The sequence below is a fragment of the Mchenga conophoros genome, linkage group LG8 (genome assembly GCF_057382185.1).
Source record: "Mchenga conophoros isolate Kocher_MC1m ecotype Shallow Benthic linkage group LG8, M_conophoros_male_GT1.1, whole genome shotgun sequence".
Lineage (NCBI taxonomy): Eukaryota > Metazoa > Chordata > Actinopteri > Cichliformes > Cichlidae > Mchenga > Mchenga conophoros.
In genome coordinates this window covers 11458554-11474961 of record NC_140533.1, presented here as the reverse complement: position 1 = coordinate 11474961, position 16408 = coordinate 11458554, and the positions used below count along the sequence as shown (strand labels likewise).

Genomic DNA, 16408 nt, shown 5'->3' with positions numbered 1-16408 from the left:
CATTCGTAAAATATATGTTAATGGGTTTTTACAGTGTATAATGTGTATATAACATTTCTTTATAGTACTGTTGTAATAAGTAACATAGTAATATGACTTGCCAGAAGGTGGCGCTGTTAGGGCACCTGTGAGCTGCATTGAGCTGTTCAATACTGGACATTTACACCAGAGACTCATTAAATCTTAGAAATGATTTGACCTCTGCAACAAGTTTTGTTTTGTTTGTTTTTTATTTGTAATTATATTATAAATGTTTGAATATTATAATAAAAGCCATCAAATATTCAACAAGATAACAATAAGGATCTATTTTCAGATGTTTGGTCTCCAAAATTTGATTGTCGCAACAAAAGTCTCTGCCCTAAGCCCAATCCTATCCACTAAATTTAGTATGTCTTATGATCTGATATAAGATGTGTTATTTTTCTAAAATTACTGAGAATTACTCCAGCCACTGTTTTACTAACAGGCCAAAGTTCATCCACCTACTTCTCTTTGCCCTCTCATCTTGTTTGTACATGTCCTGTAGCCTCTGGCCATTGAACCCCTTCACTAATGGCTTCTTCTACAAACAAAGTGCTAATCACATTTTTTTAAAGAGTGAGACTTGTTTCTCCAGCTGTGAGCCTGTCTTATCAGCCTCTTGTGTGAGTGTTTACATGTGAATCCCACCCTCAACCCAGCCTGGGGCAACGACAAACAGTCTGTGTCAGGTCACAGCACGGTGCTGCTGACTCGTCTGTCCTGTAATCTGCGATGGACACTGACTTGTCAGTGGCGATGTCCCATAATAGCTTCTCCCTCCTCCGAGCGATCCTCTCCGCTACCACCTGGTATTCAGTTGTCTTGACATCCAAAGGTGTTTCCTCAGCCTCATCACGCTCAAGATCAAATATTAGTGGAGGATCGTGGACCTGCTGCTTTCCTGTTTCTCCACCGCATGCTTCTGCTGCACCTATAAAGAAACAGGAATACATGCATTCCCCATAAGCCCCTTTTCGCCTACATTAAATTGAAGAGTGTTCTGAAACGCTGCTGAGTTACTACTTTAGTTCAGGGTTTAGAATTATTTAAATAAATGCAAAGATTTTTGCAAGATGATGCTTCAGGATGAGAATGAATCTGCTACAATGTAGCCTTTAGGGTTGTTTTTCTCTTTTAAACATCTGTCTGCAGAGCAGGGTCACCAGTCTGGTACCACCATGATGACATTATGTAAACCATCCACCACAGTGGTAGGGCATAACAAGCAGCACTGCAAACATATGTGAATAAACACGTCATCAGCATTAGAGAAGTTTGTTTCTCAAGCTGTTTTAATAACATGACATCATGCCCGACTGTAGTGTAATGGATTGTGGATGGTGGGCACGCGTGCCCTCCATTTGACCAGTACCTGTGATGTAGAAAGCTTTGTGTCTCCCACTGCGAACTGTCTGAAGGTCACCAAACCTCCCTGCAGCACCACTGTTAGGGTGGAAGAGAAACTACAGAAAAGAAGGATTGATGTCTGCAGGCAACTCAAAAATACAACATCACTGTGAAAAGTACACTCGCAGGCCACTTGGTAATACAACTTGCTAATACCAGGCTAAACCCTCTTTGGGATTCAGAACTGCCCTAAATCTTCACGGTATAAATAATCAAAGCATTCAATAAGTTGTCAAAACTCTCAGAGATTTTGGTCCACGTCGACACGATAGTGTCAAATAGTGGCCCAGATTTGTCATCTGCATGCCCATGATGCAAACTGCTTGTTTCACCACATCCAAAAGGTGTAAGAGATTGTGAGGTTTGCGACATGGCATTTTATCCTACTTGAATGAGCTATCAGAACATGGATACATGTGGTCATAAAAACATGGATATAGTTAGCAACAATACTCAGGTTTTGGCATTTAAACGACTGGTACTCAATTAGTTCTCAGAGAATATAAGAAAGCATCCCTCACACTATTACACTACCAGCAGCAGACTGAACCATGGACACAAGCCAGGATCGTTCAATGCTTTTATTCTATTCAAGCCAAATTCTGACCCCGCATTTAGAGATGCTCTTCTGATAACCCCGGTTGTAATGAGTGGTTATTTGAGTTACTGTTATCTTCCCATCAGCTGGTCATTCTTCTTTGACCTATGTCATCGACAAAGCAGTGTTGACCAAAGAACTGTCGCTCACTGGATATTATCTCCTTTTCCTGGACCATTCTTTGCAAACCCTAGAGATGGTTGTGCAGGAAAATCCCAGCAGATCAGCTGTTTCTTAAATACTCAGACCAGCCTGACTGGCACTAACAACTGCTGAACAGGTGTACATAGCAAAGTGGCCAGCAAGTGTATACAGCTAAATATAAATTCAAAGTGAAATTTTTTTTCACCTCATGGCCCAACTGTTCACCATGTAGGAGGATATTTGTGGCATCAATGCCATCATAACGTCTGTCAGAAGGGAGTGTTACCCCCGCCAGAGACAGAACAGTTGGGAAGATGTCCATACCACTGCACAAAGAGATAAGGAGTGAGTAAGCACTGTTTTTAATGGCTGGTAAAAGACTGTTGGGTGAGTCAGTAAACAAGGTTCTTCTGTACTCTTTGGCTTTATGACCGTGTACGGTAGTCATATATTTTATAGGATCTATAAAATTGCTCATCTATATTCACAAATATATTGTATGCATACTGTATACCTATTTAAATGATATAAACTAGCCTGTGCACGCTACTAAAGTGGTGCACCTGAGCAGGGACGAGCTGGTGGTATTTGCAGGAATCCTTCCAGGCCAATAAGCCACTGTAGGCACTCTGTGACCACCCTCCCACGTAGTCTGCTTAGCTGAACCGCCACCTAGTACACAGGCAGAAAAAAATGTAAATATGATGATGCAAAGCAATAAAGTGGACGTTATACTGCTCAGGAAGCTTATTTTATTTACCTTTGCTGGTCTGCCATTTGCCTCTGAAGGGCCCTACGCTTCCTGCATACTGGCATTTCTGTTCCCATGGACCGTTGTCACCTGTAAAGAGTGTGCACACAAGGCAAGACATTCAAGACAGTATTACAGGCTTTGTCAGAATATCAGACATGAATCCAGGTGACCAACCAGTGAACCAGATGAGTGTATTGTCTCTGTCTGTGGCCTCAGAAGCATTCTTTATTGCCCCAACCAGACTATCCAGCTCTCGCAGACTGGCAGCATACACTCCACTATTTGGGTGATTATCAGTGGTAGGGGCATCTGGAGATAGTGGAGGGGCCAAGGGGACGTGCATATGAGCAAGTGCTATGTAGAGCAGATAAGGTTGTCCTCGCTCACTGAAAATACAATTAATAAAAGGAAACTGTGTCAAAAAAATAAGGCTGGTGGATGCTGCATTGAAAAAATAAACTATTGGCTTACAAGCAGATTTGTATTAAAGGTAAATGACCTGACAAACTCTTCATTCACTGACTGCCAAATACTATTTCAGACACTTGTCACAGCAACATAACAGTAATCCTGGACAAACACAGTTATGGGGTACTTGGAGAGCAGCCATCAGCGGTGTATTTCCTGCTGATGATGCCTCAGGATATCTGCCATGCTATTGTGCTGTATTGTGCTTCATTCAAAAGCTCCAAACCAGCTTCTACATCAGAATTACCCATTTTTACTCATGCTTAAACTGAAACAAAACCATGTCTGTCAAAAAACAAGCAGTTCTGTGCTTGCAATTAAATTTTTCCATCCAAAACACAGCATTATCAACTTAAAAGAGCTTCACTGATAAAAAACAAACAAACAAAAAAACCCTTCTATGTCTTTACAGCTCATTACTTACAATCACAGCTACACTCGTTCAAATGATGCAGTCATGTAACATAAAGGCATGTTTTTTGTTATGTTTGTAAATTTAATATAGCATATTTCAAAAATATATACTCTACTGCTCTGTTAGCAGGCTATATTCTGTTATTAACAATTTCCATCAGGAATGGTTCAGAAGTCATAATGCACACCACAGAGCCATACTAAAACATTGTGGTAATGTTCTTTCATTACGATAAACATAGACAACTGTGTAGATTGCAGCAGTTTCTCCTTTTGTCATCCAAGGCAATCAACTACAGATGTCTGCAAGAGCTACCTGGTTTCACCCCCCCACCATGTGTCGACAGAGGATCCACAGTACATGCATATCCTCAGGCAATAAAGCAGCATTTTGAAACACTGTTCAGATCAAGCCGATGATAAAAGCCTCACGTGGAATCATTCAAAGAGAATCATATGCACAGACATAGTAACAGACAACAGTTTCTATTGTTGTGGAAGTAATGCGTGAAACTCTAAATCACATCAGATTTCACTTCTTAACTTTCACACACACGCATATTGTCTAAAGAAAGATGTAACATACCTGGCTGTAGGGAACTAGGGCATTTTTGGCTCTGACACATGGTTGCAAAATAAGGCTCAGGAAACGCTGTGCTGCTTTAATGTACATTTTTTTACAGCATATTTGCACTACAGTAACCTTTCTAAACTTAACACAGGTAACTCAGGAGGTGCAAATATGTTTTTAGCTCATACAGTTCTGTACTGGGTTCAACCCAGTACTAGGAAGGTGTAAGGTCTGTGTAAATTAGTGCAACCTCATTGTACCTTGCATTGTGTATAATCCGGAGTGCAGCAGACTTGTATTGCTCTGTTAGTGTCCACAGGTCAAGCGGCTGCTCCACAATAGTGCTATTTTCAATCAGAGGAAGGCCGATTCTGGAATAACAACCTCCATGTATGTTCCTCTTCAATCTAGAGCACAAAAGCAATAGATTGTAATAAAACTACATTTCGCTTGGTGAGGCCTTGGAAGAAAGAACTGGCATCCATTCATGGTTGTTATAGTATAGTAAAAAAAAAAATACTTCTAATAAATAAATAGCTACTTGCAAAGTATTGCTAGTCACTGTGCAACCTATACTTTCATTATTGTGTGACACTGTCACAGTACTACACCTGATCACTTGTGGTCCATGTGAGTCACAGGGGAGGCACTGGGGCAGGTTATATCCTGGGATATCAGTACATCCCATGTCATTACTGAAGGGAATACCTAAGTAGTAGTCAAAACCTGCACAAGAGATATAGAAAATATTGCAAATATTGATCAAAGTATCAGCATGTTATCACCTTACCATAAAAAAGGTCTTATCTCTCAACTCTCTACACATGTCCTTATGGTAACTAGAGTAGTCAGGTATTTTTCCCTGCACTACCTGTTTATACCTGCCTGAGCACAAGGCTAGTCAGTGCTTTAAAGATGCTGATGTGAAACTTTTGTGGTTGTGGTGCAGGGAAGGGGATGGGACAGGGGCAGTTGTAAGTCTGTCCTGTGTGTTGTCAGGTGCAAATATGTTGTCTCACTAGACACAGCTGGTTGGAGGACGTGATTAGTGACCCTGTGCAGTCTGCTCCCTGCAGTGAGGTTGGGAAATGTTTCACAGATACCAAACAACAAAACTTAAGTGGAAAGATACAGCATTGTGCAACAGGAAAACTGTCTACATTAACCCACTGATCACTGTTTTATGTGAAACACACAAAAAGTATCGAATGCTCAACTGCTAGATAAATTCCTGCACATTAATTTTTTCAGCATTTCTTCTGGCTGTACTGCTGCCGTTTTGCTAACTCTTAGCAGCTCTTAGCAGCTGACTATACACTCTTATACTTCTATAAATTCTCAAAGTATAGAATAGCTTGTGGTTTCCAGTTGAAACATACAATTTACTGTGATTTAGAACAGAGTTTTTGAAACCTTATCAGTACATTTAAATAAAATTGCGTATCAAATTGTGTATCAAAGGTTTACATATTGAAGTGACAAAAGCAAAAGTCTAATATACTGTCATGGTAAAAGAAAGCACAGTGTGTGTCGTTTCAAAGGTTTTAAAGGTAGAATGGTTTAGTTTTGTGATGTTAAATGTGAACAAAGACTTCTGCATTGATGTACCAAAGTATTGCAGAGTGAAATGTGAGGCCATCTGTCTGACAGCTTGTCCAACACATTACAGTGATCCCACATGTAGCAGCATATCCACATCAGAATGACTGACAAAGACAAAATCAAGATGTTATAATGGCCCAGTCAAATTCCAGACCTCAACCTGACTAAAATACTATGTTGGGGCATTAAAAGAGCTGTGCATAAACCTCAGCAACCTTTGAAAGCGAGGGAAGACAACATGGGGGACAAAGTCACACAGAAAATGAATATTTAAAATTATTGCTGCTAAAGGTGATTCTATAAGCTATTAAACCATGGACTACACTTATTTTTTAAACACTGCTTCCACATTTTGGCTCAGTTTTTGTTAAATGAATAATGACACAGTGTAATATATCATTATATTATTTTATTATATTATATTATTATGCTTATATTTTGCACTTAAATAGTTCTTATCTAAAACTAACTGCTATTTTTTCCACTACATGAAGTTGACAGACACTTTGCTTAAATGTCCCACATACCTCTGTTAGTTGGACTGTATAGTCCATTGTGTCCAAGATGCCATTTCCCAATCATGGCAGTGTGATATCCTGCCTTGTGTAGTAGCTGGGGTAAGGTAACTTCAGACAGAGGCAGGCCAGCTAGAGACTTCACCCCGAAGTTGTGAGTCACCCCGTTTCTTAGGCCATAACGACCTGTCAGGATAGCAGCACGGGACGGAGAGCATGTCGAGGCTGGGGAGTGGAAGTCGGTCATTCTAGAGAATTAAAAACATAAAAATATTTTATCGTCATACCATCTTGTGGTTTTGTGTTATTCTTGAATTTTTTAAGTTTCTGTTTAGTTTTCATTATTATTCTAACCACATCAAGCTTCACTTTTTCTTTATTTCACTGTCATTTTAGTGAAATTTTCTTGCAAAATCACTGACTTCTGATTTTATTATTCTATTTCCCAGACTGTGTTCCCTGTTTTGTTTATGTATCTGTGCTTCATAACTTTCATTGTCTCTTTCATCTTGGTTAATGTGCAGGAGTCTTCTTGTCTCAATATTATCTGACTTTTGGTTGTTGGCAGGTTTACAATGGAGAGTTCTTTTTAGTGTCTAGTTCTAGCTATCCTGCATGGCTTTGTGACTGTATGCATCTCTCATACTGACTCCTCTTGTTATGAACCGTTTCCTTGTGTGTTCTACTCTGTGTTATCTGTGTAAATACATGATCAAGATGCTTTTATGTCCTGTGTTTCACGTTTTCTGGATTTCTGTTTGTTCCGGTGTTGCCTGATGCCTTCTGTCATGCTTTCTTGTTGTTGTGCTTCCACTTTTGTTCCTTTTCCCATGGTCTGTGTGAGAACTTTGTCTTTAAAAGGACTCACAAATAAAGGCTCCACTTGTAACTTAACTTCCTGCCTCAAAGTCTTCCTCTAACATAATATCCCATATATTTTCTCTATGGACTTCAGGTCAAGCAAACTGGCTTGCTAATCAAACAGTAATAACATGGTCAACAATTTATTTGGTAGTAGTTTTGGCATTGCTGCTGTGACGGCCAAATCCATGGCCACACTCTAAAGTCGGTAACGCTTGTGTATTTTCATTTCTTCATTTGAACACAATAACACATTTTAGTTTCCAATAAGTTTATTGATTGGTTTGGATACATTTGTTCCATTTGCAAGCGCGCACATTTAGGTTATGTATTCATACCAGTTCATTATTTTGTTTGACTTCTGACTAACTACTTACCTGCCATCATCCCTGGGAGTTGCCGGACAAAAGGGGGTGGACATGGTTTGAAACCACTAAATACAAAGAGCAATAATTGGACCGCACCACCACTTCCTGCTGAAGGGGAGAATGTGTATTTTCTTTAATTTAAAAAAAGCTTTTGTATTTGATTAGATATTTGAGTTTAGGGTTCAGTGGTTTTGATTTTCTTCTTTGGTGTTTAGTTTATAAACAAACCACGCAGTTGTAACGCTAAGTTATTTAAGGACTAGTTTATGTCAATGGATGAATTTACTGACTGACGCGCAGAAGAAATAGTTCTTTATGGAGCCCAGATGGTGTGAATGATGAGACCAAAAACTGCAATGTCTTGTACCAAAAATATATTAAATAAATAGGGGAAAGGGGAAATGGAACAAAATAATTAACACAACACACAACGTAAATGTCCACAATTAAATAATAAATCAGTGCTGTGATTTTTCTGTGCAAGAGTCCTTTTGCTAAGAGTCCTTTTTTTTTTTTGGTCCTTTTCTTTTTAAAGTTCACTTTTAAGGTATTCCTCCTTAGGGTCCAGCTTCATACAAGGGGGAAATATGTCCGTAATCCAAAGACGGCTAAGTGGGGGAAAAGAAAGAATGGTCCTACCGGCTCGCCACTTCAATATGAAGAAGATCAATTCAAAGAGGGGGAAAAAAAACCTGACCGCTGAGTTTAAAGTTTAAAGATGAATTGAGGGGAGAAAACGCTTTGCTTTCCAACACCGTTCTAAATGCCATAAGCTCACAGCCACAGCAGGAGTCGAACCCGGAAGTATCCCTCCACAGCCGGTTTTCAGAGTTGCCGCGACATGGAAGGAGCCAATCAGAAGAGGGACCTCAAATCAGCTGACGTGGGTCATGTGACAGGGAGTAGTTGATATGGGTTACAGGTTCCCCCCTCAATCTCATGTACGTCCCTGTACATGGTGGTTGGGTCCGGATGACAGGTTGTTCAGCGGCAGTAAAGGTTCAGTGGCTGGAACGGCGGATGACGGTTCTGGCAGATTGTGGACAGTGGTGAATTGCAGAGGCTCTGATACAGGATCATACCATTGATGCGGTATCATTTCATCCTCATCGTCTGACTGAGGTTGTGCACAGTCCTCATCAGAAGGGTTGAATGACTGCTTCCTGGTTGGTTTTACAGTTGTTCGGTTGGTTCGAGTGGAATGCGGCAAAAATCCACATGGTAATAGGAGATCTCTGTGTAGAGTACGAATCGGTTTAGATTTGTTCTCCGGTCGGACAGTGTACACTGGAAGATTTTCTGCTCTTTTTACCACCACATAGATGTCTGGTTCCCATTTGTCTGCGATTTTGTGTTTGCCTCGGAGTTTCACATTACGTACCAGCACCCTGTCACCAACGTCCAGTTCAGAGGGGGTGATATGTTGGTCGAAACGGCTCTTGTTTCTTTCCATGAGCTTCTCCGCATTGCCAATGGCAATTTTGTAGCTCTTTTCTAGATTTGACTTCAGGTTCTGGACATATTGCGAATGAGTCAGTTGATTGCCGTCCACAGGCAGTCCAAAGACCAGGTCAATCGGGAGGCGAGGTTGTCGACCAAACATGAGCTCATAGGGTGAGTAGCCAGTAACATCACTCCGGGTGCAGTTGTATGCGTGGACCAAGGGCTTAACAAAATCTTTCCAGTGAGTTTTCTCTTCTGTGGTGAGTGTTCCAAGCATATTCAAGAGTGTTCTGTTAAAGCGCTCGACTGGATTTCCTCGTGGATGGTATGGTGTAGTTCTTATTTTGTGAATGCCAGCCATTTTGCAGAGTTCTTTTATTGTGCGTGACTCAAAGTCTGGTCCTTGATCACTATGGAGCTTTTCTGGGATACCATAATGAACCAGAAAACTGTCCCAGAGACATTTGGCGACAGTCTTTGCTTTTTGGTTTGGAGTGGGGACAGCGACAGCGTACTTGGTAAAGTGATCTGTTATTACCAGGATGTCTTTGGTTCTGCTCCTGTCGGGTTCCAGTGATAAAAAGTCCATGCAAACCAGTTCCAGAGGTCGATAACTTCGAATGTTCACCAGGGGTGCCGCTCTTTCAGGTAAGGCTTTTCGTTTGGTGCATCTCTCACATGTCTTCACTTTATTCCACACATCATTGGCCATTTTTGGCCAGTAGAATCTTCGACGTACGAGGTCAAGAGTACGTTCGATGCCCAAATGACCCATCTGGTCATGGAGTTCTGACAGTACTTCAGCCCGAAATTTCTGAGGTAACACTAACTGGTGATAGAGCTGGTCCCCAACTTGCCTCCTCCTCACGAGAATGGCGTTTTGGAGCTCCAGGCGATGTTGGTCTCGGAGTAGAAGGGGCAGTTCTGGGAGTTCATCCCGCAAGACGGGAGGTGGGCTTTCCCCAGTCTCTAGCAGCAATATGACATGCCTCAGGGTCTGGTCTTCCCTCTGTCTCTCAGCGATTTCAGCATTCGTCAGCTGAGGAACAACAGGAGGTGCAAACTGAGTGTCGTTGACGAAGCTGTCAGGCAAACTGTCGGCATGGGCAGTTAGTGACTGGATGAGTGCGGTGGTGGACATCTTTTCAGCCGTACTATAAACGAGCTGCCGGTCACAAAGGGCCTTGACTGTGTGTTGATCGATGGAAATTGAGGAAGACTGATCCAGATGATGTTGGGCAAATCGGAGAATTCTCTCCCTCTCCTTTTGGGACATCTGGTCATTGGAGAGTTCTCCATGTGGCCTGCGAGAGAGAGCATCAGCATCTGGATTTTGCCTACCAGATCTGTACATGATTTTGAATGAAAATGTAGAAAGAGCAGAGAGCCAACGGTAACTGGTGGCATCTAATTTAGCAGAGGTAAGTAGATAGGTGAGTGGGTTGCTGTCAGTAATGACAGTGAAGTTGGTGCCGTAGAGATAGTCATGAAACTTCTCCGTAACAGCCCACTTGAGAGCCAGAAATTCCAGTTTGTGAGCTGGATATTTGGACTCACACCTCGACAGACCCCGACTCGCATAAGCAATCACCTGGTTTTGTCCTTGTTGCTCCTGGTACAGAATAGCTCCTAGCCCAGTAGAACTAGCATCTGTATGGAGAAGGTAAGGCTTCTGGGGATCGGCGAAAGCAAGTACTGGTGCTGTCGTGAGTTTTTTGATAATTGTGTCAAAGGCTTGTTGACATGCAGGAGTCCAGCGACTGGCAAGTGGTTCCTTAGGATCCAAATATTGCTCTCGCTTGAAGGTGGCTCTGAGTTTCCGCTGTGATGGAGGATATCCAGCAGTAAGGTCATGCAAAGGTTTAACGATGTTAGAGTAGCCTTGGATGAACCTACGGTAATATCCTGCGAAACCCAGGAAAGAGCGAAGTTCTTTAAGATTCTTTGGAATCGGCCAGGACTTAAGTGTCTCGATTTTATCTGGATCTGTCTGCACACCATCCTTTGACACAACATGCCCCAGGTATTTAACGGATTTCTGGAAAAACATGCACTTTTCAACTGAGAGCTTGAGTCCAAATTCCTTCAGACGGTGAAGGACTTTCAGTAGTCTCCTCTCATGCTCTTCAAGCGTTGGTGCAAAAATAATCAAGTCGTCAATGAAGACCAAGACTTCTTTCAAGTTCATTTCTCCCATGCACTTTTCCATTAGTCGTTGGAAGGTACTGGGTGCGTTTGTGACTCCCTGGGGCATTCTGTTGAACTCATAGAATCCAAGTGGACATACAAATGCTGTTTTGCTCTTGTCTTCCTCCTCCATTTCAATCTGATAATAACCAGATTTAAGGTCAAGGACTGAAAACCATTCTGATCCAGAGAGAGCTGTAAAAGTATCCTCCAACTTTGGCAATGCATATGCATCTTTGATGGTCTGCAGATTTAGTTTCCGGTAATCAATGCAGAGCCGCACACTCCCATTCTTCTTTCGCACCACGACAATGGGTGATGCAAAAGGTGACTCTGACTCTCTGATGACCCCAGAGTCAACCAGCTCCTTCAGGTGTTGGCGCACCGCATCCAGATCTTGAGGATGGATTGGTCTTGGGCGCTGTTTGAAGGGAGTAGGGTCAGAGAGCTTGATCTGATGTTTCACTTTGTTGGTTTTCCCAAAGTCAAGGTCGTGTTTTGCAAAGACATCATGGAGGGCGTTTAACTTCTCAGTAATACGACTCTTCCATTCCGGTGTTAAGGGGGAGTTACCAAAGTTGAAGTTGAACCCAGAGGTCACAGGGTTAGGAGGCATACTGTCATGACTCCTTTCCTGACACTGAATAGACTGAATGGCACTGATCTCCGCAATGATGGCTTTGGCTGGGAGGGTTACATCATGATCAGACTGGTTGCAGATTACCACAGGTAAGTGGTATGGCTGGTGAGAAGGGAAATCCATGACACAAGACGGGACCATTAAGCCACCTGGCAGAGGTGACGAAGTTGGATGTTCCACCAACACAGCCTTCTCGGCCTGGAGGCAGCGTCCGCAAATTAACCCCTCCAAGGCAACAGTTTTTCCAGCTGGGATGGTCTGTGGTCCGTCAGTGTGCAGCTTGATGATTCCGTGATGGTTACTGTTGGCCAGTCTGTATCGTTGCTCAAGGATTTTCAGCACCGCTCTGTATCCATGTGGCGCTGGAATGGAGGGTTGTTGGTCTGAGAATGCTTTCTCATATGCCAAGTCCAGAGTGTTCGTACCAATCAGTATTGACGGCTGTTGAGCTGATTGGACATCAGGAACTACCAGGGCAAGTGTGTCAACAGCTGTGGTGGAACCCAAGAAGTCGGGAGGGAAAGTGACGTTCAGCTCCACATAACCAAGGTATGGAACAGCTTGGCCATTTGCTCCTTCTATCTCCAGGAGATTTTTCAGAGGTTGTATTTCATGGTCAGAAAGATAATCATGGTGGAAGGCGTGAGAGATGGTGGTTACCTGAGACCCAGTGTCTAACAGGCAGTTGAATACAGTTCCTCCAATCGTGACCTGTGCTGTGCTTCTGGTTCCAATGAGTCCTTTAGGCAATGTGATGGAATGTCCATCCTGCTTGTAACTGGGACATGGGTCGACTGCAGCCTCCGTCTGTCCCTCCACAGAGACTGCCTCTAGTTTGACGATTTGTGATTGCTGTCCCAAGCCTGCTGTCTTTTTTCAAGTTGTTTCTTCTTTTTCAGAACCAGTGTCGGGTTCGGAGGGTTGGCGCATCCTGCTGACATGTGCCCATCCTCTCCACATTTAAAGCAGTAGCCTGCTCTAGGCCGGGAACTGGTTGCACTGCTGCAGGGTCTTGGTTGTGCTGATCTGAGTTGAGGTGGTGCTGGCTTGGAGAATTGAGATTTCTGTGAGAGAAGAGCAGCCATTTGACTCTGCAGTTTCTGCATCTGTTGCTTCAGCTCATTAATAGCCTTGGTGTCTGAATGGCTACAAGCACATGTGCTCTGCGAATGAACAGCGGCACGAGGCTTGGATGCAGTTAGGTGCTTCTTCATGAGATTCTCCTTGGCCAGCTGTCTACCCTCCTCAGTTCGAAGCAGTAGGAGGAGCTCTGCAAAATATGGGGGATCGCTCCTCAAGTTCTCCAACTGTAGTTTGTTTAGGATATCGCTATCCCAGCATCCTCGACAAAACTGCTTGAGTAAATGTTTGTTGAAGTCTGAAGACAAGATACCACCTCTTTTCATCACAGTGTTCAATGTGAGTTGTAAACGTTGCAAAAAAGCAGAGGGTTTCTCACCCGGGTCCCGTAACGTATTCAGGAATTGAGCAAACAACTCTTCACCATCTTGTACTAAAGCAAAAGCAGAATCCAACACTTTTAAATAGATGGATGGAATTGTGTTTGAGCCCAGCCCTTTCACAACATCTGCTGCTGGAGGTAGCAAACTTTCAAGGATGCGACGAGTGATCTGTAGAGGTGCCAAATTTGGATCTGCTAACAGCAGTTCAATGTGAGATCTCCAGGTCTCATAATCTGTTTCGTTGGCTGGTTTGGGGATCTTCCCAGAGAAAGGACGAAGTCTGAATGCAGGTACGGTGTCTGTTTTTACAACATGCTCCACCACTACTTTTTGTATTTCTGGGGGGTTCATTTCAGTCTGTGACAGTGAAAATCTTTGTGGATGTGGCAGTGACCCTTGTTGGTCAGGTGAGGGATTGCTGGTAGCTGTCTCAGGGATTGTGGAGTGTCCAGACAACGACCCCTGCTGGCCAGGCAGAGATGATGCAGGCTCCACAATTTGGACTGAGGCTCCCTCTAAGTCACTGTCTTGTTCGATTCCTTCCAGATGCTCACTAACTTGTCCCATCATTTCCCGCAGAATATCTGGAAAATCCCTGCCGCTGCAGCGTGCAAGTTGCTTGAGCTCACCGAGGTAATCTGCAGGGGTCCTGACTCCTCCTGTGGCTGTGCATTCTGCGGCAAGCGATCTTACACAAAAAGTCAAAGCCGAGTGATTCTTTGACCGATGAGTATATGGGAAAACCGTATTAAGAGCAGTTAACGCAGAACTATCACAATATTCAACGATCAGGTTTTTGTAAAAAACACTATTTGCGTCATCCACGAAAATAACCGTTTTTATACGACCGTATTGTTTCAAATAATCAAGAATTTCCTCATCTTTCTCAGTGTTCGTGGCACCAGAAACAATGACAGAATGTGCAACATTGACCCCACTTTCCTGAATAAACTTCATTTTTTCTTGTCGCGGACCTTATCAAAACCACAGAAAATACTGAATATCAAATTACATCAAATAACACAAAAAAACCCCACTCATTCACCCATCAGGCTCCTGGCTGGCTCGCCACGTGTAACGCTAAGTTATTTAAGGACTAGTTTATGTCAATGGATGAATTTACTGACTGACGCGCAGAAGAAATAGTTCTTTATGGAGCCCAGATGGTGTGAATGATGAGACCAAAAACTGCAATGTCTTGTACCAAAAATATATTAAATAAATAGGGGAAAGGGGAAATGGAACAAAATAATTAACACAACACACAACGTAAATGTCCACAATTAAATAATAAATCAGTGCTGTGATTTTTCTGTGCAAGAGTCCTTTTGCTAAGAGTCCTTTTTTTTTTTTGGTCCTTTTCTTTTTAAAGTTCACTTTTAAGGTATTCCTCCTTAGGGTCCAGCTTCATACAAGGGGGAAATATGTCCGTAATCCAAAGACGGCTAAGTGGGGGAAAAGAAAGAATGGTCCTACCGGCTCGCCACTTCAATATGAAGAAGATCAATTCAAAGAGGGGGAAAAAAAACCTGACCGCTGAGTTTAAAGTTTAAAGATGAATTGAGGGGAGAAAACGCTTTGCTTTCCAACACCGTTCTAAATGCCATAAGCTCACAGCCACAGCAGGAGTCGAACCCGGAAGTATCCCTCCACAGCCGGTTTTCAGAGTTGCCGCGACATGGAAGGAGCCAATCAGAAGAGGGACCTCAAATCAGCTGACGTGGGTCATGTGACAGGGAGTAGTTGATATGGGTTACACAGTACTGCATCATTTTCGTGGTTTATAATTGTGTTTTGTCTAGTTACCCCTCGTGTGTCATAGTGGTCTGATCAGCCATTATATATACCCTTGTGTGTCATTTCCTGTTAGGTCAGTTATGTTTGTTTGGGCAGTTGCTTGGTTTGTTAAATTTGCAGTCTTTGCCTGAGCTTCGATTTGTTTCTTTGATCTCTTTTATGAGCTCAACATTTGGTATTTTTGTAAATATGATTTTTGGGGTTAAATAAATGGAAACCCTATTTTCTATTCATTCCTTTGAGTCCTCCTGCTTTTTCAACTTGGTCCATCACAGTTGCCATGTGCTATGCCTTGTTGGAAAAGGAAATCAGCATCTCCATAAAGAATGTCAATAGATGGAGGGCTCAAAAATGACTAAGCTGATTGTGGATTTCATCAAACACACTGAACCATCCGCCACCAATATGAGAAGATAGTATGGCACTCAAAATCACAGACTCCCACCGGACTTGTATTCTTAATCTCTCTGGTGTTCCTCTAGAGTGCAGGTCCTCGATTTCTAAACACAATATTGACTTTTGTCTAAAAAGAGAATTTTGGGCCACTGAACAACAGTCCGCTTACTTTTCCCCTGAGCTCAGATAAGATTAGACTTAATTAGAAATGCAAAGGTCACAGCTCTTTTTCAGAAGACAGCAATGTGTGCTACCTCTTGATGCACTGACAAAATCTTCACTCCACTCCTTGTAATGCTCTGGAGGTTGGAACCATCCCTGTTGCTTGTACATCTTTTCCTGTGACACTAATTATTAACTAATTGTGGTAGTGTGGTTAATAATAATTACTTATTATTAATCTCTAGCTCAGTTCCAGAGCATGCCTTCATCCTGTGTTGCTCACCTCAAACCCAACCGGCCGTGACAGATGGCTGCCCCTCCATGAGCCTAGCTCTGCTAGAAGTTTCTTCCTGTTAAAAGAGCATTTTTCCATCCCACTGTTGCCAAAGCGCTTACTTAATTGAATTGTCCCCTCCAGTCCACCTTCCATTAATATTCTTTGATACAGTACCCTGTGAACACCAAGCCTTTTTAGCCTTAATGACTGTCAAAGCAGCAGTATTCTCCATCACTGAGTTTACTAGTACTGAACTATACAGTGGGGCAAAAAAGTATTTAGTCAGCCACCGATTGTGCAAGTTCCCCCACTTAAAA

General features: G+C 42.6%; 1 protein-coding gene across 1 annotated transcript in view; it reads right to left on the bottom strand.

Moving 5' to 3' along the window:
* Positions 1-206: 206 nt before the first annotated feature.
* The window catches only part of arsg (arylsulfatase G), a 22851-nt gene continuing 6649 nt past the window's right edge, over positions 207-16408 (bottom strand). The window contains exons 4-12 of the mRNA XM_085284071.1: positions 6510-6745; positions 4992-5106; positions 4641-4787; positions 3102-3313; positions 2934-3014; positions 2737-2845; positions 2379-2499; positions 1397-1487; positions 207-955 (exon numbers count right to left, since the gene is read on the bottom strand). Coding sequence (XP_085140197.1) covers positions 675-955; positions 1397-1487; positions 2379-2499; positions 2737-2845; positions 2934-3014; positions 3102-3313; positions 4641-4787; positions 4992-5106; positions 6510-6745 — 1393 coding nt within the window. The 3' untranslated portion in view covers positions 207-674. The remainder of the gene's footprint in view (positions 956-1396; positions 1488-2378; positions 2500-2736; positions 2846-2933; positions 3015-3101; positions 3314-4640; positions 4788-4991; positions 5107-6509; positions 6746-16408) is intronic.